The sequence below is a fragment of the Entelurus aequoreus genome, linkage group LG24, assembly GCF_033978785.1.
Source record: "Entelurus aequoreus isolate RoL-2023_Sb linkage group LG24, RoL_Eaeq_v1.1, whole genome shotgun sequence".
Lineage (NCBI taxonomy): Eukaryota > Metazoa > Chordata > Actinopteri > Syngnathiformes > Syngnathidae > Entelurus > Entelurus aequoreus.
In genome coordinates, this window is record NC_084754.1 from 29305058 (window position 1) to 29328352 (window position 23295).

The 23295-nt window shown below is 35.8% G+C and overlaps 1 protein-coding gene across 3 annotated transcripts in view; it reads left to right on the forward strand.

Annotated features, from left to right (window-relative positions):
• Nucleotides 1-253: 253 nt before the first annotated feature.
• Nucleotides 254-23295, forward strand: part of trhr2 (thyrotropin releasing hormone receptor 2) — a 153127-nt gene continuing 130085 nt past the window's right edge. For all 3 annotated transcript variants that reach the window (XM_062035303.1, XM_062035302.1, XM_062035305.1), the window contains exons 1-2: nt 254-346; nt 16566-17343. In XM_062035303.1, coding sequence (XP_061891287.1) covers nt 16961-17343 — 383 coding nt within the window. In that variant the 5' untranslated portion in view covers nt 254-346; nt 16566-16960. The remainder of the gene's footprint in view (nt 347-16565; nt 17344-23295) is intronic.

Genomic DNA, 23295 nt, shown 5'->3' on the forward strand with positions numbered 1-23295 from the left:
TATGAATATCACAAAAAACAACTAATATATTTGTGAGGCAAAAAACGAACGGAACGGAAAAAATATCGAAATGATCATGCTGGGATCGATCAGATATTGATACTGTCATTGTCATCGATACCGTTGCTATTTGCATTGATCCGCCCACCTCCTTCTCTTGAGCCGTGACAGATCTGGTGACGTAGCAGGACGCCGGTTTCTGCAGCAGGTGGACGGCAGAATGTGCAGCATTGGAGCGCTTTATCGACCAGACACAGGTGGGGAAAGAACAGTTTGATTTTGTAATGACAATGTCACTCTTAACAAGGATTCAGCATCAAAATGACACGTTTCAGGGACACATAAGGTAAATAACTTTTTCTGCAATTTGGTAAAAAAAAAAGAAGAAGGAAAAAAAAAAGACGTTCCGCATATTTTCACCCTGATGCATTGTTTTGTATGGCATGAATAAATACATGAAAAAAATAATAGAGTAACTGGATACATGTTCTAGTCAGAGTGGTTTAATTGATTTACTTAGTCTACTCTTGTGCGGCAATTTAGAGTTTTTTTTTTTTTTAACAGTCTGTAAAACATCTGCTTTTTTCACACAGCATAAGAGGTTTGATGCACACGGGCAGCTTGACACTATTACACCACACATATTGTTACTGTTATATAATAAGTGCAGGTTGGTTAAGTCAACTGACTGGTCACATATGAAATGTCTAAAATGGTCATCTGATTGTCTTATGTGATACAGGATATCAGAAGTTTGTGATTGACATCAAAATCCACTGTCATGACCATTTTAAGTGTAATTTAGGTTAGTGTTGTCTCGATACCAATATTTTGGTACCGGTACTGGTGCCAAAATTATTTTGATACTTTCCGGTACTTTTCGATACTTTTCTAAATAAAGGGGGCCACAAAAAATGGCATTATTGGCTTTATTTGAACAAAAAATCTTACAGTACATTAAACATATGTTTCTTATTGCAATTGTGTCCTTAAATAAAATAGTGAACATACAAGACAACTTGTCTGTTATTAGTACATAAACAAACAAAGGTTCCTAATTAGTCTGCTGACGTATGCAGTAACATATTGTGTCATTTTGCATTCTATTATTTTGTCAAAATTATTAAGGACAAGTGGTAGAAAATGAATTATTAATCTACTTGTTCATTTACTGTTAATATCTGCTTACTTTCTCTTCTAACATGTTCTATCTACACTTCTGTTAAAATGTAATAATCATTTATTCTTCTGTTGTTTGGATGCCTTACATTAGTTTTGGATGATATCACAAATTTGGGTATCAATCTGATACCAAGCCGTTACAGGATCACACATTGGTCATATTCAAAGTCCTCATGTGTCCAGGGACATATTTCCTGAGTTTATAAACATAATATAGATTAAAAAAAACAAAAGATGTTGTAATGCCAAAAAATATAGACGTACTCATAGTAGTATCAACTAGATACGTTCCTGTACTTGATATCATTACAGTGGATGTCAGGTGTAGATCCACCAATGGCGTTTGTTTACATTGTGACGCCGGTGAGCTGCGGTGTGTAGTGAAGCATGTTTAGCTATTCCTTGTCCTGCAGGGATGATACTTGTAAGAAACTTACTTTATTTGTCGCCACGGAGGCGAGGATTAGAGAATTAGAAGAAGCAAAATTACTGCCGATTGCGAATGGACGTTCGTCACTAGCTAGCTAGCCATGTCTTAAAGCACCTCTTCCGGTGGACGTTTCAGTGTTATAACTTCACCTTTATCGTTAGTTTTTAAGCCAAATTGCGTCCGTTGTCCCTTTTCTGTCTACACACTGTGTCTGCTTGTAAGTACTCTGTGATTGTGCACTGCCGAACATGCTCCTCTGCTCGTAAACCAGCAATGACACGACGTGACGACGACAGGGCGGTGGACCGGTACTTTTCAGAGGCGGTATAGTACCGAATATGATTCATTAGTATCGCGGTACTATACTAATACTGGTATACCGTACAACCCTATTCAAGGTGTAATTTTAGTTGTTAGTTTAATTTAGAGGGCCAAGTGTCTTTGAATAAATGGGTATCTAAAAAAACTTTTTAAAAATGCCTGATAGGAAAATCCCTGTCTGAATGTCCTGAGTGCATGTTTGCATGCCAGTGTTGTATTGAGCAGATACAACACTGTGGATGTTACTCAATTTTCCATAGTCGATGTCTGTGAGCTGAGTTTACTGTCAAAAAGACGTGTATGCACAAGAGTGCATACATTAACATTTTTTTACACTCTTGAATTGAACAAATTACTCACACAAAATCTGGAATTTAAATGTTTTCTTTGGTAAGTCAACTACAAATATAAAGTGCACTTTATGCTGGTGGTTTCTTCATTATACATTTACGGAAAATACATACATGCATGCATGTTGGGGTAATTAGGGACTAACAGTAAGTGTGAATGAAGTCCTATTTGTCTCTATGTGATCTGCGATCGACCGGTGACTGATCCAGGCTCTCGCTCAAAGTCAGCTGAAGTAAGCTCCAGCTCACCCATGACCTTGATCATAATAAGCCGTGAAATAAAGTATATAAGAAACATACATTTAGAACAGGGATTCTCAAACTGTGGTACGTGTACCACTATTGTACGCAGGCTCTATCTAGTGGTATGCCAAAGAATCACTTGATTAAAGCACAGTGTTTTATTTTCCCATATGCAAAGACAGTGTTACCGTTCAAACTGTGTATGGTGGCCTAAAATAATACATAAAACCTTTGTCTTGTTTTTAATGAAATACTTAGGCCTACTACGCTACTGTTTTTTAATATCGGTCCTTATGGTGGTTTTTGGGTGGTACCAAGTTTTTCTGAGGTGGTACTAATGGGTGAAAAAAGTTAGAAAACCACTGATTTAGGCTATATAGATCAGTGGTCCCCAACATTTTTGTAGCTGCGGACCGGTCAACGCTTGAAAATTTGGGGAAGGGGGGGGGGGGGGGGGGGGTATGGTATTTTTATTTTTATTTTTTGATTTTTTTAGTCATAAAGAAATACAATCATGTGTGCTTACGGACTGTATCCCTGCAGACTGTATTGATCTATATTGATATATAATGTATATATTGTGTTTTTTATGTTGATTTAATAAAAATAAATACATAAATAAAAAAAAAATAAAAATAAAATAAAAATAAAAAATATATATATATATATATATATATATATATATATATATATATATATATATATATATATATATATATATATATATATATATATATATATATATATATATTTTTTTTTTAAATTTCTTGTGCGGCGCAGTACCAATCGGTCCACGGCCGGTGGTTGGGGACCACTGATATAGATGAAATAATGCTTCCCCGAGAGCAGGGGTCGGAAACCCAAAATGTTGAAAGAGCCATATTGGACCAAAAATACAAAAAGCAAATGTGTCTGGAGCCGCAAAAAAATGAAAAGTCTTATATAAGTGTTATAATGAAGACAACACATGATGTAAGTGTTTATATTAGCTATAATAGCCTACTATCAAAATGACTTTAAAAGTCTTATATCAGTGTTATAATGAAGACAACAAATGACGTAAGTGTCTATATTAGCTATAATAGCCTACTATCAAAATGACTATGTGTCGCAGGCTGAAGCAAATCTTTGTTGACAGAAATGTTGAAATGTAATATTTATTCTACACATTTTTACAACATTAGAAACCATTAGTAAATCAGAGGCTACTCAGAAGGTGAGATAACTCCTGGATATTACTGGCTTTTAATGGCCAAAGGTATAGATGTGTGTGTTCAAGTTAAAGGAAACGGCAGGCTGTCTTCTTTTAATAGATCTATTACAATTTTTGGCAAGCTAGGTAACATTTGCTGTGGTCTGGAACAACATGGCACACAAACAACTATCAGAAATGCAGCCAATATAATATACAGATAATGTGTCATGAGACATGCAAAACTAAATTATATACAAAGAGGATAAAAGTAAAGGAAATTAAATGAGCTCAAATATACCTACAAATGAGGCATAATGATGCAATATGTACATACAGCTAGCCTAAATAGCCTGATTAGCACTCCAACAAGTCAATAACATCAACAAAGCTCACCTTTGTGCATCCACACACAGTATAAATCATTGGGTGGACAAAATTAGACAAAGAAGGAGTGGAAGATATTACATGTCAACAAACTGTTGCGTCACAGTCCACACTATGGTGAGTTCAAGAACCGCCAAAATTGGTTGGACAAAACGATGTTCACCAAATACTCATATCAAACATATTAAACAGTGGGCTTTCTAACAATTGGGAAGGTTTGTGTCATGTTTGTACTAAAAAAAAACATACTAAAACAATTTTTTTTAAATTTCCCCCATCTTTTTCCATTTTCAATCCTTTTTTAAAAATGCGGCTCAAGAGCCGTGGGTTGCTGACCCCCGCTCTAGAGACTGCCACCCTGTGTAATTGTCCATGTGGCCCATAGTTTGATCTTTCACTGCTCTTATCTGACTGAGCTGCTGTGGTTATTTTGTTGTTTGTCTTGACTACAACAGCAACGTCTAACAAAAGCAGGCACTCTCTAATAAATATAATAATAACATGGTGACATAGACTATTTAGCTCCGTAAGCATGACCAACTTATGTGCGTTACATCGTGTAGAGATGGTCATGTCTTTGCAGCTGTTACATCTTCCACTATACTGCAAAGAGTTTTTAAGTTATTCATCCAGAATGATATTTCTGATGTCAGACCCCGATGCTTTTAATATGCAATCTGATTCTCGTGCTTGTAATCAGAATCAGAATCAGAATAGTTTTATTGCCATTGTTTGAGAACGGGTTCACAAACTAGGAATTTTTCTTGGTGCAATCGTGCAAGATAAAACACATATAACACATATTTGGTAATAAAAAGAGCTGTAACTGAGCTATCAGATAGACTTAGAAGGAATTCAAGGAATTCAAGGAGCTACTGTTAGGAGTTATTGTTCATTTGACTGATGGCCGAGGGGAAAAAAGTGTTCAGGTGGCGGGAGGTGTGGGTCTGGATGGAGCGTAGTCTCCTGACACATTTGTTATTTCCTTACCTTGCTTTATAACACAGCACTGGAAACATTTGTAATTTTATGTGTATTCCTTAAGACACAAAATTATATATTTCAAGCATGTCAAATGCAAAGTTAATTTTAAAGGGTACATATGAAGATTTTAATTGACATTTAAAACACTTCCTTGTGGCCCAGACCAGTGGTTTCACCAGGTACCACCTGAGAAAACACTTGGTTCTTCCAGTACCATTATAATGATCAATGTTAAAACACAATAGCGTAGTAGGCCTAAATAAATATACATGAAAAACAAGGCAGATGTTTTATATTTTTGGCCACTGTAACATTACAGAACATTGGAACAGTAACACTGTGTTTGAATATTTAACTAAGTGATTCTTTGGCATACCACTAGTGGCAGAGCCCTTTACCCAAGATCTACCCCTGCTTAAATTATATATATATATATATATATATATATATATATATATATATATATATATATATATATATATATATATATATATATATATATACATACATATATATATACATATATATATATATATATATATATACATATATATATATATATATATATATATATATATATATATATATATATATATATATATATATATATATATATATATATAATTTAAGCAGGGGTAGATCTTGGGTAAAGGGCTCTATATATATATATATATATATATATATATATATATATATATATATATATATATATATATATATATATACATATATATATATACATATATATATATATATATATATATATATATATATATATATATATATATATATATATATATATATATATATATATATATATATATATATATATTAGATTGCCTGGAACAATAACATATATATATATATATATATATATATATATATATATATATATATATATATATATATATATATATATATATATATATATATATATATATAAATATATATTAGAGTTGTGTCGATACCAATATTTTGGTACCAGTACCAAAATGTATTTCGATACTTTTTGATACTTTTTCTAAATAAAGGGTACCACAAAAAATTGCATTATTGGCATTATTTTAACAAAAATCTTACGGTACATTAAACATATGTTTCTTATTGCAATTGAAGAACCATTTTGTCCTTAAATAAAATAGTGAACATACGAGACAACTTGTCTTTTATTAGTAAGTAAGTAAACAAAGGCTCCTAATTAGTCTGCTGACATATGCAGTAACATATTGTGTCATTCCCCATGCTATTATTTCGTCAAAATTATAAAGGACTAGCTCTAAAAATGTCTTATTTATCTACTTGTTCATTTACTGTTAATATCTGGTTATTTTCCGTTTCAACATGTTCTATCTACACTTCTGTTAAAATGTAATAATCACTTATTCTTCTGTTGTTTGATACTTTACATTAGTTTTGGATGATACCACAAATTTAGGTATCGATCCGATACCAAGTAGTTACAGGATCACACATTGGTCATATTGTAAGTCTTCATGTGTCCAGGGACATATTTCCTCAGTTTATAAACATAATATAATTTTTTAAAAAACGAAAGAAGATGTTGTGATGCCAAAAAAGATAGATGTAATCATAGTAGTATCGACTAGATACGCTCCTGTACTTGGTATCATTACATTGGATGTCAGGTGTAGATCCACCCATGGCATTTATTATATTGCGACGCCGGTGAGCTTTTGTATCCTCCTACAGTGTGTAGAGAAGCATGTTTAGCTATTCCTCATCCTACAGGGATGATACTTGTAAGAAACTTACTTTATTTGTTGCAATGGAGGCGAGTATTAGTGATTTAGAAGTAGCTAAAACACTGCCGATTGCGGATGGACGTAGCCGCCAACTAGCTAGCCATGTCTTAAAGCACCTCTTCCGGTGGGTGTTTCAGTGTTATAACTTCACCTTTATCGTTACTAATTAATTAACTAATTAAACTTCAAAAACGGGTCATTAGAATAATACACAAAGCGTGCTACTATGAACATATCAATGCATTATTTATAAGTTCTAATTTGTTAACATTTTCAGATATTGTGTTTTTAAAAACAATGGAAATTATGTTTCGATTAAAGAACAACAGCCTTCCAGCTTGTATTCTTAGGTTATTTCAATTAAGAGGAAAAAAACTATAATTTGCGGGGATAGTGATTTTTGAAATATGTAAAGTAAGAACAAATATAAAATACAAATGTATTTCAGTTTTAGGAGTTAAACGGTGGAAGCTCGGTGATGAGCTGAAAACATGTAGTTCTTTGTTAAGGTTTAAGAAAACCTTGAAAGGTGAAATAATAGAAAATTATAAAATATAGCAACAATTACTTTCATCCCATTGATTTTTTTAACGTTATTGTTCCAGGCAATCTAATTTTCAGTGAATGTATAGGATAGGCAAATATAAGCTTTGGCTTCAGCCTATGCCTTTTTCGGTCATTCTTTTTTTTTTCTTTTCTTTTTGTGTGTAAATGTGTATGATTGTTAAATATGTATAATCTGTACTGTTAAACTGGTCACACAAAATGGTTGATGGTTGATTATATGACCGAAATAAACTTATTTCATTCATTCATTCTTTCGTTGGTTTTTAAGGCAAAATGCGTCCATTCTCCCTTTTCTGTCTACACACATTGTCTGCTTGTAAGTACTCTGTGATTGTGCGCTGCCGAACATGCTCCTCTGCTCGTAAACCAGCAATGTCACGACGCGACGACGACGCGCCGTCATGCCTGTAAAAAAATATATGGCGAACCGGTATTTTTCAAACAGAGTATACAGTACCGTTTTTGATTCATTAGTACCGCAATACTATACTAGTACCAGTATAACGTACAACCCTATATATATATATATATATATATATATATATATATATATATATATATATATATATATATATATATATATATATATATATATATATATATATATATATATATATATATATATATATATATATATGTATATATATATATATATACAGTTTATATATATATATATATATATATATATATATATATATATATATATATATATATATATATATATATATATATATATATATATTTTCATATTTATATATAATTTATATTATAATTTATATTTAGAACTAAAATTCAAATTTTAGTTTTTTTAAAGACAAAGCTTTGTTTTTTGTCAATGTGCTTCTTGCTGTTTTCCCAATTTTTGCTGGTGTTCTTTTTTTGTTTTTTTGTAATGTGCCTAGGGCCAATGACAAAGGAGTCACAGGCCACAGATGGCCCCCGTGGCGCACTTTGTGCACCCCAGCTGTATAAGCTGACTGTTTATGGCCACTATAGTCGGTGACCTAAAGCCTATCCAGCTGACTAGAGGTGGTTACCCATACTTTTAAGGCCAAGTTAGACCTTTCATTACCTGATCACGCATGTTTTTCTTTTACTGTGGGAAGATTCGTCCTAGAGTCCTAAGAGTAGTGAGAACATACCAATTCCACACAGAGAAGCCTTAAGGCAAATATGCTAATTACATTCTGCAGCAATTTGCCCATCAATTATCTTCATTAAAACCTTTAAATTGTTCATAAGTATGGGCCCACATGTTTTTCTGTCCATTTATCAGCCCTGTGATTGACTGGCTGTCTGTCCAGGCGGTATTTTGCCTCTCACGCCGAGTCAGCTGGTTTAGGCTCCATTTCGTGGCTACCCAGCTCAAGGAAAGTAGCACACATAATGGAATGATGGATAACTAGCGAGGAAAATACATCAGATGGAATTTCTGATGAGAATAACATTTAAGTACATAGGAATGTCATTGCAAGGAGATAGAACGATGCAGAATGTTTGCTTTATTTGTTTGTGTCTAACACTGATGCAGCCTTCGTAATGGTGGAATATTTGAGGTAAATTACTTTGTGCACCTCAATTTATTAGAGGCAGCCCTCTGGAGGGAACATCCAATATGTGCTCGTGCTCTGTCTGGGAGATGAGCCTTGGGACTGTTGAGAGCGATGTATAGCGCTAATTTTTGTTGGTAAATTTGAAACGATCAGAGGTTATAATCACACATCTACATCTCTGTCATGTAAATGCTGCCTATTTGCTCGGTCGGCATTGCAAATTAAAATATATTTTTAATTGTCTTACCCTGAATAAATAAAGGTTAAATAAATATATACATACAGTCGTGGTCAAAAGTTTACATACACTTGTAAAGAACATAATGTCATGGCTGTCTTGAGTTTCCAATAATTTCTACAACTCTTATTTTTTTGTGAAAGAGTGATTGGAGCACATACTTGTTGGTCACAAAAAACATTCATGAAGTTTGGTTCTTTTATGAATTTATTATGGGTCTACTGAAAATGTGACCAAATGTGCTGGGTCAAAAGTATACATACAGCAATGTTAATATTTGGTTACATGTCCCTTGGCAAGTTTCACGGCAATAAGGCGCTTTTGGTAGACATCCACAAGCTTCTGGTTGAATTTTTGACCACTCCTCTTGAAAAAATTGGGGCAGTTCAGCTAAATGTGTTGGTTTTCTGACTTGTACTTGTTTCTTCAGCATTGTCCACACATTTAAGTCAGGACTTTGGGAAGGCCATTCTAAAACCTTCATTCTAGCCTGATTTAGCCATTCCTTTCCCCATTTTAACGTGTGTTTGGGGTCATTGTCCTGTTGGAACACCCAACTGCGCCCAAGACCCAACCTCCAGGCTGATGATTTTAGGTTGTCATGAAGAATTTGGAGGTAATCCTCCTTTTTCATTGTCCCATTTACTCTCTGTAAAGCACCAGTTCCATTGGCAGCAAAACAGGCCCAGAGCATAATACTACCACCACCATGCTTGACGGTAGGTATGGTGTTCCTGGGATTAAAGGCCTCACCTTTTCTCCTCCAAACATATTGCTGGGTATTGTGGCCAAACAGCTCAATTTTTGTTTCATCTGACCCCAGTACTTTTCTCCAGAAGGTCTCATCTTTGTCCATGTGATGTCAGATGAAACAAAAATGTCTTGGGCGCAGTTGGGTGTTCCAACAGGACAATGACCCAAAACACATGTCAAAAGTGGTAAAGGAATGGCTAAATCAGGCTACAATTGAGGTTTTAGAATTGCCTTCCCAAAGTACTGACTTAAATGTGTGGACAATGCAGAAGAAACAAGTACATGTCAGAAAACCAACAAATTTAGCTGAACTGCACCAATTTTGTCAAGAGGAGTGGTCAAAAATTCAGCCAGAAGCTTGTGGATGGCTACCAAAAGCGCCTTATGCAACCTTCAAACACGGTGGATGAAGAGGAAACAGACACCATTGCTAGCGATGTAGAATGTATAAAACACATTAACATTTTTAAAAATTACAATACAGTAACATTACTATATACAAATGTCCCACATTGTATATGGCTGATTTAGTGCAACATGAAAATAGTCAGAAGTGCTAATATTGGATGTTATAGAAGCTTATATTACTGTTCACATTCAGAGCAGCCATCTTTGAAGCCAACTTGGGGATGGCGAGGACTCTACGACTTTTCGAGTAGAAAATCCAACCTCCGGGGGCGCTCCAATTAAAATTTCCGACTAGGAACTCGGAAAGTCCGACTACTTTTGACCCTGCAGATTTGGTCACATTTTCAGTAGACCCATAAAAAATTAATAAAAGAACCAAACTTCATGAATGTTTTTTGTGACCAACAAGTATGTGCTCCAATCCCTGTATCACTAAAAAATAAGAGTTGTAGAAATTTTTGGAAACTCAAGACAGCCATGACATTATGTTCTTTACAAGTGTATGTAAACTTTTGATCGTGCCTGTATGTATATATATATATATATATATATATATATATATATATATATATATATATATATATATATATATATATATATATATATATATATATATATATATATATATATATATATATATATATATATATATATATATATATATATATATATATATACATATATATATATATATATATATATATATATATATGTATATATATATATATATATATATATATATATATATATATATATATATATATATATATATATATATATATATATATATATATATATATATATATATATATATATATATATATATATATATATATAAAACGTTTAGGGACTCGAGGATTAGACAGTTGATGTTCATGTTTAGCTCTGTTCAGAGACAAATTCGACTGGCGAAAATTAAGCTGATTGGCCAAAATGTGCAGATAAGTTGGGGTCTTTGGAAAAACTTGCGAGGCCTCACTAAATTCACGTAGATGGGTTGAATTTGCGTGATCGCAACATCGCAAATTCCTGCAGTTGTGACCGGTGACCAGTGTTGGGACTAACGCGTTACAAAGTAACGCGTTACTGTAACGCCGTTAGTTTCGGCGGTAACTAGTAATCTAACGCGTTATTTTTTATATTCAGTAACTCAGTTACCGTTACTACATGATGCGTTACTGCGTTATTTTACGTTACTTTTTATGTAGTATAAAGTGTGTTTTATCGGAGCGCTGCAGTGTCATGTTCTGATTCTTCTTGTGTCACAAGCCGGAGAAGAGAGACATGTGTGTCTGGGTGTGGGGAGGGAGGAGAGGGTGTCTGATCATGGCGGAGCCAGAAGTCGAGTTTGTAAACATGGAGATATTTTCACTACTTTTCTTTTGTCGAGCACAAAGAAAATAACATTTTAGTTAAATGTAAATTGTGCTTTGGATCAAAGATCCCATCTACTGCGCAAAACAGCAATTAAAATATGCTGAAACAAGCTACATAAGCAACATGCTTCGACGTAGCTAGTAAAGAGAGACAGAGACTCCGATGCCACTTTCCCTCCACCACTTAAGGATGCCTCTGCTCATCATTCAGCACTGAAGGTACACACTCTGTCAATCAATGTTCCCTCTAATTTTTCATGTGTGAGCAAACGCAAAAAGTCCGTGAGCATTCAGTGGAGCCCATGTGAGCGACATCAGACATGCACACTGTGGCTACACCAGCAGCACACCTGTCCCAAACCTAACTAAATAACAAGTTCAATCTCCATCCATCCATCCATTTTCTACCGCTTGTCCCTTTCGGGGTCGCTGGAGCCTATCTCAGCTGCATTCGGGCGGAAGGCGGGGTACACCCTGGACAAGTCCCCACCTCATCGCAGGGCCAACACAGATAGACAGACAACATTCTCTTATTATTATAATCAAATGACAGCAGTCATTTCCATTTCTAATATAAGTGTTTAGGCCCACTTACAATGACAATAACAACAAATATTGTTTTTCATGAACTGTGTACTTGTATTGTTTGTCTGGGTGGAGGTCCTGCTTTGGAAATAATTTGTACCCCTTTCAGACATTGCATTTAGTTCCCATTAAAACATTCACATGTTGCACAATGAGATGTAAGTAGGAGATCATGTGTACATTCCTGCAACTTCCTGTTTGTAAAAAATATATTTTTATTTGTATTTATTTAATATACTAACAGCATTTCAAGATTAATATTTATAAATTAAGATTCCTAATAAATGACACTAGAATAAGCACACATTTGATTGGTAAATCATAGAGTAACGACCTGGAATGACACTTTATGTGTGGTGTTGGAGTTGTCCCACTTTTTGTGTGGCGGTAAACGCATCACTGGCTAAGTGCCATATGTGCAGGCCCGGCCCTAACCAATCTGGCGCCCTAGGCAAGATTTTAGGTGGCGCCCCCCCACATCGGCAGTGAAGTGTATATACTCACAAGAAACCGAATAGCTTTGTCTTTGACCTTTTTTTTTTACTTAAAGAAAGCAAATTAACAATCAGAATAGTTAACAAGATAAAAAAAAATATGAATAAATAAATGAATACAAAAAATAAAAAATTAATATCTAACAATTTATTGTCATCATTACAGTGAAATGCTGAATAGCAGAATGCAAAGTAACATTATAATATATTATATGAGAATGTTATGTTATTATTATCTTTAACCGAATCACAGCAGTGCTCAAATTAAAAAACAGCATTCCCTCTCATGTGATATTGCTTAATTAACATTAATGATGTGCACTTTAACAACTAGGCTTACAACTATACCTAATATATAAAGGGGTGGAAAAGTGACTATTACCTGCAGGGCAAACATTAGCTAACCAGAAGGCAATAACAATGTAAACAAAAAACACCTGCTTAAAAGATCTAGTACAAATGTCTCTGAGGAATGTAAGCTGGGACCGTGGGAGTACTGTAATTACCTAACGTTACATGATTATTTTCCATAACAATTTAGCCCCCTCCACAATATTAACCCGACGTTAAAACAGAACTAGCTATTTATTGATTAGCAATTGCCGAATCATGTAACATTAGCTTAATGCTAAAAAGCCAGGTTACTATTACCAGTGTTGGGTTAGTTACTGAAAAACAGTAACTAGTTACAGTTACTAGTTACTTCATTTTAAAAGTAAGTCAGTTACTAACTCAGTTACTTACACCAAAAAGTAATGCGTTACTGTGAAAACTAACTATTTAGTTACTTCTTCTTTTTTTTTTTAAAGCTCCCATTAATGCCCCTTTAGCCTTCATTTCAGTACTGTTATTGCACTGCAGAATAATACAATGTGTTGATCAACTTGGCATGCATTTGCATCACTAAACTCTGCTAAGCAATGTGCTCTACATACAACACACAAAGACAAAGATATGTTTCAAAGGGCCAATTTGTTTTTGGCCAGAACAAATTGACAAAACTATTTTAAATAGCTGCAACATAACATACATAAGTAACAAACAGCATAATAACAGCATAGCTGAAAAGCAAGAAAGGCACACACTACATACACAAAGCCTAACCATGCATTTTTTCCTCAAGGAATTCTGACACAAAATCATGTCTGAAGCCCAGAACACTCTACACATTTCCCCAGTTTTAGTTTAGAGATAAGGAAAGATTGGCCTGGCCCACTAGCATCCCTCTTTATGTTTGTGAACTTTATAGTCTATACATTTAGAGTGATGTGATAATCAAACACTCTAGAAGTCTAGAATGAAAGAGTATATAAGAGAATTGACAGCAACGTTCCCTCTAAGGTGCGCCTGTGCAATTGCGCACTGCTCAAGCGTCCTCTGCGCACGGCAAATCTATGCCACGCACAAAATCAAATAAAAAAATAAGTGCATAACAATTTTCGACACACGGACACGACAGAGAAAACAGTTTTCGTCATCATTGTTCAAATATTGTAACGTCTGTCGAGACGCTTTGAGGACATGAATTCCATCCATCACTTTACTGAGCAAAACTCTTTATTGTCGGCCATAAACACATCACCAAAACATTAGTAAAAAAATGATATCTAGCAAAAGTGGTCATTTTCTGCAGTATAAACCGGACCAAAAGCAACTTTGTTGTATCAACAGCAGCCGCTCGCTCTTTCTCACTTGCGCCAACACATGCACATATGGCACTTAGCCAGTGATGCGTTTACAGCCACACAAAAAGTGGGACAACTCCAACACCACACAAAAAGTGTCATTCCAGGTCGTTACACTATGATTTACAAATCAAATGTGTGCTTATTCTAGTGTCATTTATTAGGAATCTTAATTTATAAATATTAATCATTAAATGCTGTTAGTATATTAAATAAATACTAATAAAAATATATGTTTTACAAACAGGAAGTTGCAGGAATGTACACATGATCCCCTGCTTACATCTCGCGTAATGTTGTAACAAATAATATTTCTATTAAATAGGCTTTACTTTGCATTTTAATTAACGTGGGATTATTTTTTGTATTTAAAAATAATAGTACCAACTTTTTTTTTTTTCTCCTCCAACATTTGTGGCACTGGCGTGGCGCCCCCTGATGGACGGCGCCCTTAGCATTTGCCTATACGGCCTATGCCACGGGCCGGCCCTGCATATGTGCATGTGTTGGCGCAAGTGAGAAGGAGCGAGTGGCTGCTGTTGATATAACAAAGTTGCTTTTGGTCTGGGTTGTACTGCAGAAAATGACCACTTTTGCTAGATATAATTTGTTTTACTAATGTTTTGGTGATGTGTTTATGGCCGACAGTAAAGAGTTTTGCTCAGTAAAGTGATGGATGGAATTCATGTCCTCAAAGCGTCTCGACAGACGTTACAATATTTGAACAATGATGATAAAAACTGTTTTCTATGTCGTGTCCGTGTGTCGAAAATTGTTATGCACTTATTTTTTTATTTGATTTTGTGCGTGGCATAGATTTGCCGTGCGCAGAGGACGCTTGAGCAGTGCGCAATTGCACAGGCGCGCACCTGAGAGGAAACATTCCTGTCAATTCTCTTATATACTCTTTCATTCTAGATTTCTAGAGTGTTTGATTATCACATCACTCTAAATGTATAGACTATAAAGTTCACAAACATAAAGAGGGATGCTAGTGGGCCAGGCCAATCTTTCTTTATCTCTAAACTAAAACTGGGGACATGTGTAGAGTGTTCTGGGCTTCAGACATGATTTTGTGTCAGAATTCCTTGAGGAAAAAATAGTGTAGTGTGTGTCTTCCTTGGTTTACAGCTATGCTGTTATTGTGCTGTTTGTTACTTATGTATGTTATGTTGCAGCTATTTAAAATAGTTTTGTCAATTTGTTCTGGCCAGAAAAAAATTGGCCTTTGAAACATATCTTTGTCTTTGTGTGTTGTATGTAGACCACATTGCTTAGCACAGTTCAGTGACGCAAATGCATGTCAAGTTGATCAACAGATTGTATTATTCTCCAGTGCAATAACAGTACTGAAATGAAGGCTAAAAGGGCATTAATCAGAGCCTTAAAAAAAAAGAAGAAAAAAAGAAGTAACTAAATAGTTACTTTTCACAGTAACGCATTACTTTTTGGTGTAAGTAACTGAGTTAGCAACTGAGTTACTTTTGAAAAAAAGTAACTAGTAACTGTAACTAGTTACTGGTTTTTCAGTAACTAACCCAACACTGCCAGTGACTCTATATTGTTCATGAAGTCTATTTTCGACCCTGAGTGAAAAAACAAGTGTCTTCATGACATATATTACAGGATAGGGGTGGACGGTTTTAATCGCAATCGGGTAACACCACCACAAACGAACATCTTGCAGACAGACTAAAAAAAAAAGGTTATATATGTGACTTTGGAGCAACATTCACGCACAATTTACACCAAAGCATATCCATTTTTTACACCACAAGGAAGTGTGTTCAATGTAGATTGGAATCATTACAGGTCCATAAATTCTATAGGTTTAAATAAATGGAAACGTTTACTTACCTCAAACTCTTGTCACCATTTATAACTGACTTTAATCTCAAGGTCCTTTCTAATTGACACTTTTGAAATTACTCATCTTTATCTGTTCAACCAACACTGAGGTTTGTCAATTCTGTTAACACCTTTGTTCCCTCTGGTGACAAACGATACTTACGGGACACTTTGTCCTTTTTCTTCTGTTTTCTCTCTATTTGTAGGTGGCTGATTAGGAGCGTGTGGGTGTTCACAAATCCAGAGACAATCACCTGCAAAGTCATATTTGTTACTATTTTCTTATTCTGTTGCTTCTACTTAAGTTTCAAACAATAGAGTGAGGAAAACACATAGAAGGAAATGCAAAAGAGTGCAAAAGTGCAGTGGCTGCTAGTTTTTTTTTCTTTCAAAAACCCGACAATGGCAGGCTAAAGCAGATTAAGAATTTTCTTCTAATGAATAGAACGCAACTTGTGTAAACCAACTGACATGAACTGAGATTGAAAGCTAATGATGTAGGGGAAGGAGCATGTCCCTCGTCAATTTATTTTAATCAAATGATTCTAGCCTTGGATTAACTCACAATTGGAGAGCGAAACGGGACAGCTATTTATTAGGCATGACTGACAACGTGAGCTCAAGAGTTGACATCCCAACCAACATTTCCCTCAGCCCCACTATTCCCATTTTCCATTCCCTGGAGTACAAGACGGTGTCTGTGTTTTTGGTAATGCTAGTGTGTGGTGTTGGCATTGTGGGAAACGTCATGGTGGTTCTCGTTGTCCTGACTACACGCCACATGAGGACACCTACAAACTGTTACCTGGTGAGCCTGGCCATAGCTGACCTTACAGTGTTAGTCGCAGCGGGACTTCCCAACATCTCAGACAGTCTCACGGGCACCTGGGTGTTTGGACACGCCGGTTGCTTGGGAATCACCTACTTGCAATACCTGGGCATCAATGTGTCGTCCTGCTCCATCACCGCCTTCACTGTGGAAAGGTGAGGATGGACAAACATTATTGAAACACTTCCACAACACTGGTGGCGGACTCACACGAGGCCAAGGATATACAAAACCCAAAACCAGTGATGTTGGCACGTTGTGTAAATGGTAAATAAAAACAGAATACAGTGATTTGCAAATCCTTTTCAACTTATATTCAATTGAATAGACTGCAAAGACAAGATATTTAATGTTCGAACTGAGGAACATTTTTTTTTTTTGTAAATAATCATTAACTTAGAATTTAATGGCAGCAACACAGGGCAAACAAGTTGGCACAGGGGCATTTTTACCACTGTGTTACATGGCCTTTCCTTTTAACTACACTCAGTAAACGTTAGGAAACTGAGGAGACCAATTTTTGAAGCTTTTCAGGTGGAATTCTTTCCCATTCTTGCTTAAGTTGTTCAACAGTCTGGGGTCTCCGTTGTGGTATTTTAGGCTTCATAATGCGCCACACATTTTCAAAGGGAGACAGGTCTGGACTACAGGCAGGCCAGTCTAGTACCCGCACTCTTTTACTATGAAGCCACGCTGTTGTAACACGTGGCTTGGCATTGTCTTGCTGAAATAAGCAGGGGCGTCCATGATAACGTTGATTGGATGGCAACATAGGTTGCTCTTAAACCTGTATGTACCTTTCAGCATTAATGGTGCCTTCACAGATGTGTAAGTTACCCATGTCTTGGGCACTAATACACCCCCATACCATCACAGATGCTGGCTTTTACACTTTGCGCCTAGAACAATCCGGATGGTTCTTTTCCTCTTTGTTCTGGAGGACATGACGTCCACAGTTTCCAAAAACAATTTGGAAATGTGGACTCGTCAGACCACAGAACACTTTTCATCAGTCCATCTTGGATGAGCTCGGGCCCAGCGAAGCCGGCGGCATTTCTGGGTGTTGTTGATAAATGGCTTTCGCTTTGCATAGTAGAGTTTTAACTTGCACTTACAGATGTAGCGACAAACTGTAGTTACTTACAGCGGTTTTCTGAAGTGTTCCTGAGCCCATGTGGTGATATCCTTTACACACTGATGTCGGTTTTTGATGCAGTACCGCCTGAGGGACCAAAGGTCACGGGCTGAGCTGTTTACGTGCAGTGATTTCTCCAGATTCTCTGAAGCCTTTGATGATATTACGGACCGTAGATGGTGAAATCCCTAAATTCCTTGCAATAGCTGGTTGAGAAAGATTTTTCTTAAACTGTTCAATAATTTGCTCACGCATTTGTTGACAAAGTGGTGACCCTCGCCCCATCCTTATTTGTGAATGACTGAGCATTTAATGGAATCTACTTTTATACCCAATCATGGCACCCACCTGTTCCCAATTTGCCTGTTCACCTGTGGGATGTTCCAAATAAGTGTTTGATGAGCATTCCTCAACTTTATCAGTATTTATTGCCACCTTTCCCAACTTCTTTGTCACGTGTTGCTGGCATCAAATTTTAAAGTTAATGATTATTTGCAAAAAAAAAAAAAATGTTTATCAGTTTGAACATCAAATATGTTGTCTTTGTAGCATATTCAACTGAATATGGCTTGAAAATGATTTGCAAATCATTGTATTCCGTTTATATTTACATCTAACACAATGTCCCAACTCATATGGAAACGGGGTTTGTATTATTTTGCCCATAATCATGCAGTCCTAGGTGTAAGACTAGACTTCATATATGAACACTATTTTTATCCATATGGACCAAAAAATGGACATAGTGACCTCTTACTCCGGCCTACCTGCATGTGCCCCGTTGTTATCCTCCTTTCCCACAAAATAAATATATATATATATATATATATATATATATATCCACACACACACACACACACACACACACACACACACACACACACACACACACACACACACACACACACACACACACACACACACACACACACACACACACACACACACACACACACACGCACACACACACACACACGTATATGTTATACAAATAATCAAATGTCTATAAATTGAAATAGACTGTAGCATATAGTGTATGACCTAACTAGTAGTAAAGTTGTGTATAAATGAATATATAAAACTTCATGTAATTTTCATTCCATTATCAGCGACATATGTTCAACGTTTACAAAAAAGTAAACACATCCATGTGAGTTACACACGTGGTCGTTGATAGCCAGGAATCAAAATAAACGTTCATAATACAGCACATAAACAACATTGACAGGTCTAGAACTGCTGAGTTTGGAGGGCAAACGACCGACTAATTTAGTACTACATTTTAACTATGAAATAAACCTACCTAAATAAGTTGTGTAGCTTGCTAAATTTTTTCCCAACAGTCTTTAATTGTTCGTGTTTTCTTTTTTAGATTCGTTCCTTACTCGGCATTTTGAGAGCTGCCTGACCTAAATTCACCGAACACCTGACGTCCTTCCAGACCCTGATGCTACTACACTGTAAAAAAAAAATTCTGTAAAAAAACGGTCATCTACTGGCAGCTATGGCTGCCAAACAAAAACCATACAATTAAAGTAAAACATTGTAAACCAAATAATGATCAAAAACATTATATTTACAGAAATTTTCATGAAACGTTTTGCGGAAAAATATCGTAATTTGACAGATTTTTACTAAATTATTAAGATCAACCACCTTTAATAAAGTGACGATGCAAACAGTTCTGCAGAAAAATACCTTTATTCTACAGAGTTTTTCCAAATTATTGCGATCAAACACCTTCAATGAAGTGACAATGCTGGCAGTTCCACAGAAAAATACCATTATTTTACAGATTTTTTCTGAATTGTTAAGATCAACCACCTTTAATAAAGTGACGATGCAAGCAGTTTTGCAGAAAAATAACTTTATTCTACAGCATGGGTATCAAACCGTGTAATTTCACTTGGCCCTTGAGGCGATATCAAATTAACACTAAAGCTGGCCCGCCGATTATATATTGAGGCAGTACCGCGGTAAGACCGCATTCACCGCTAATTCTAATGCTTGCCAACCCTCCCGGGAGTCTTCCAAACTTCAGCACCCCTCCCGAAAATCGTCACGTCTGCTTTTCAGCCAGTCCAACGAGTGCCAGTCACATTATACGTGCGGATTCTGCACGCACACACAATTGAATGCAACGCATACTTCATCAACAGCGATACAGGTTACACTGAGGGTAGCCGAATAAAAAACTTTAACACTGTTAGAAATATACGCCACACTGTGAATCCACACCAAACAAGAATGACAAACACATTTCGTGAGAACATCCGCACCGTAGCACAACATAAACACAACAGAACAAATACCCAGAACCCCTTGCAGCACTAACTCTTCCGGGACGCTACAAGGTGTGTGTGTGTGGGGGGGAAGGTTTGGTGGTAGCGGGGGTGTATTTTGTAGCGTCCCGGAAGAGTTAGTGCTGCAATGGTTTCTGGGTATTTGTTCTGTTGTGTTTATGTTGTGTTTATGTTGTGTTATGGTGCGGATGTTCTCCCGAAATGTGTTTGTCATTCTTGTTTGGTGTGGATTCACAGTGTGGCATATATTTCTAACAGTGTTAAAGTTTTTTATACTGGCACCCTCAGTGTAACCTGTATCGCTGTTGATGAAGTATGCGTTGCATTCACTTGTGTGTGCGTACAGAAGCTGCACATATCTTGTGACTGGGTCCGAACGATATTAGAATGGATGAAAAGCGGACGTGACGATAGCTCATAGAGTACGTTAAAAGCAGTGCATTTGAGGCACGCCCCCAAGACTGTGGTCCGGGTGGACTACGAGATATAATGTCTGATGAACACCTTCGTTCGATAATGAAGGTTGCCTCAGCTCAAAGCCTGAGCCCCGACATTAATGAACTAGCATCCAAGAAAAGATGCCAGGTATCTGGCTTGGGCCCATCAGATTAGATCAGTGTGTTGCAAACTGAGCAGTTTAAAGTCCTGAATGGTTTTTTTATTCATTGTTATTTTATTTTCAAATTTATTAGCCTGTGGAAAAAGTTAATGTTGATATTTACCTCAGAAGGCTGCAAATAGAAAAGAGGCATTCTATTTTTATTTAAATTGTATTTGATATGCCATTGATATTTTTTAATTATTATTATTATTATTTGAAACTCGAGTTTGCATGTCACCATAAAGTTATATAAGCCTTGCTTGTTCAATATTCAATGCAAAACTTGTTTGGGTCCCTATTAAAAGGTTAATTTTTTCAACCTTGGCCTGCGGCTTTGTTCAGTTTTAAATTTTGGCCCACTCTGTATTTGAGTTTGACACCACTGTGTTAGATTGTTAGTATGGACATAGACTTTTATATAACAAGCTACATATTTAATGAAAGATAAGTACTGTAATTTTACATGAATTTGAAAGTAATTTAAGAAAACAGAACAGTCGGGGTGTTTTTATCAATTTATTTGACGAAACAATTATGTTACAATTGTCAATTATAGGGATGTCACGGTATGAAAATGTATTATAACAGTTATTGTAACCAAAATTATCATGGTTATCATTATTTTCACCGTAATTTTAAATGTGCCCCAAATTTTCTAAAACTACTTAAACTGAATACCTTTAACCAAGTTTTATTCACAAAAAAACACAAACAGCACATTCAAAATGTATATATATACCTGAAGTCGAAAGTTGAATGTGCATATGAAATCAACACGAGCATTATAAACAAAGTAATATGGCAGAATCAAAATAATTAAATACAAATACATTTGAAAATTTCGCATTATGGCACCCTTTTGACATAAGACGTAACTGCAGTTTTTGTTCATATGGATACAAATAGTGTTCATATATAAATGATAAATGGGTTATACTTGTGTAGCACTTTTCTACCTTCAAGGTACTCAAAGCGCTTTGACAGTATTTCCACATTCACCCATTCACACACACATTCACACACTGATGGAGGGAGCTGCCATGCAAGGCGCTAACCAGCAGCCATCAGGAGCAAGGGTGAAGTGTCTTGCCCAAGAACACAACGGATGTGACTAGGATGGTAGAAGGTGGGGATTGAACCCCAGTAACCAGCAACACTCCGATTGCTGACACGGCCACTCTACCATCTTCGCCACGCCGTCCCTATGAAGTCTAGTCTTACACCTAGGACTGCACGATTATGGGCAAAATAATAATAATGATTATTTTTTATCAATATTGAAATGAAGATTATTAATCATAATAATTCATTATGTTCGGTAAAACAGTGTTGGGGTGTGAACGCCACGCCATCATGTAATTTGTGATATCTAATGCTCGAGATTGTAGATCTATATATTTAAAGACAAATATTTGTGTTTTTGTTCATTAATAGTATCAGCGTGTCAGATTTTTTATTACATGATGCCTTTATCTCTATTTTTACATTTTCATCGAGAGAAGTATTTTTTAAGTTATGTACACACTTTTACATGTACTAATGTGTGTACATATACATACATGCTGTATCGGAACAGATCCATTGAAAGTTTGAGCAGAAATCGGTCGTATAGGAATTAATTATACACCATAAAACATGAACAAAATGGAATGTCACATGAATGGTTATTAAAGTAATTACTTTGTGGAATGAAAAAAAACAAGTAATGTAAAAAACCTGGTGTTTACTTTTATATACACTACCGTTCAAAAGTTTGGGGTCACCCAAACAATTTTGTGGAATAGCCTTCATTTCTAAGAACAAGAATAGACTGTCGAGTTTCAGATGAAGGTTCTCTTTTTCTGGCCATTTTGAGCGTTTAATTGACCCCACAAATGTGATGCTCCAGAAACTCAATCTGCTCAAAGGAAGGTCAGTTTTGTAGCTTCTGTAACGAGCTAAACTGTTTTCAGATGTGTGAACATGATTGCACAAGGGTTTTCTAATCATCAATTAGCCTTCTGAGCCAATGAGCAAACACATTGTACCATTAGAACACTGGAGTGATAGTTGCTGGAAATGGGCCTCT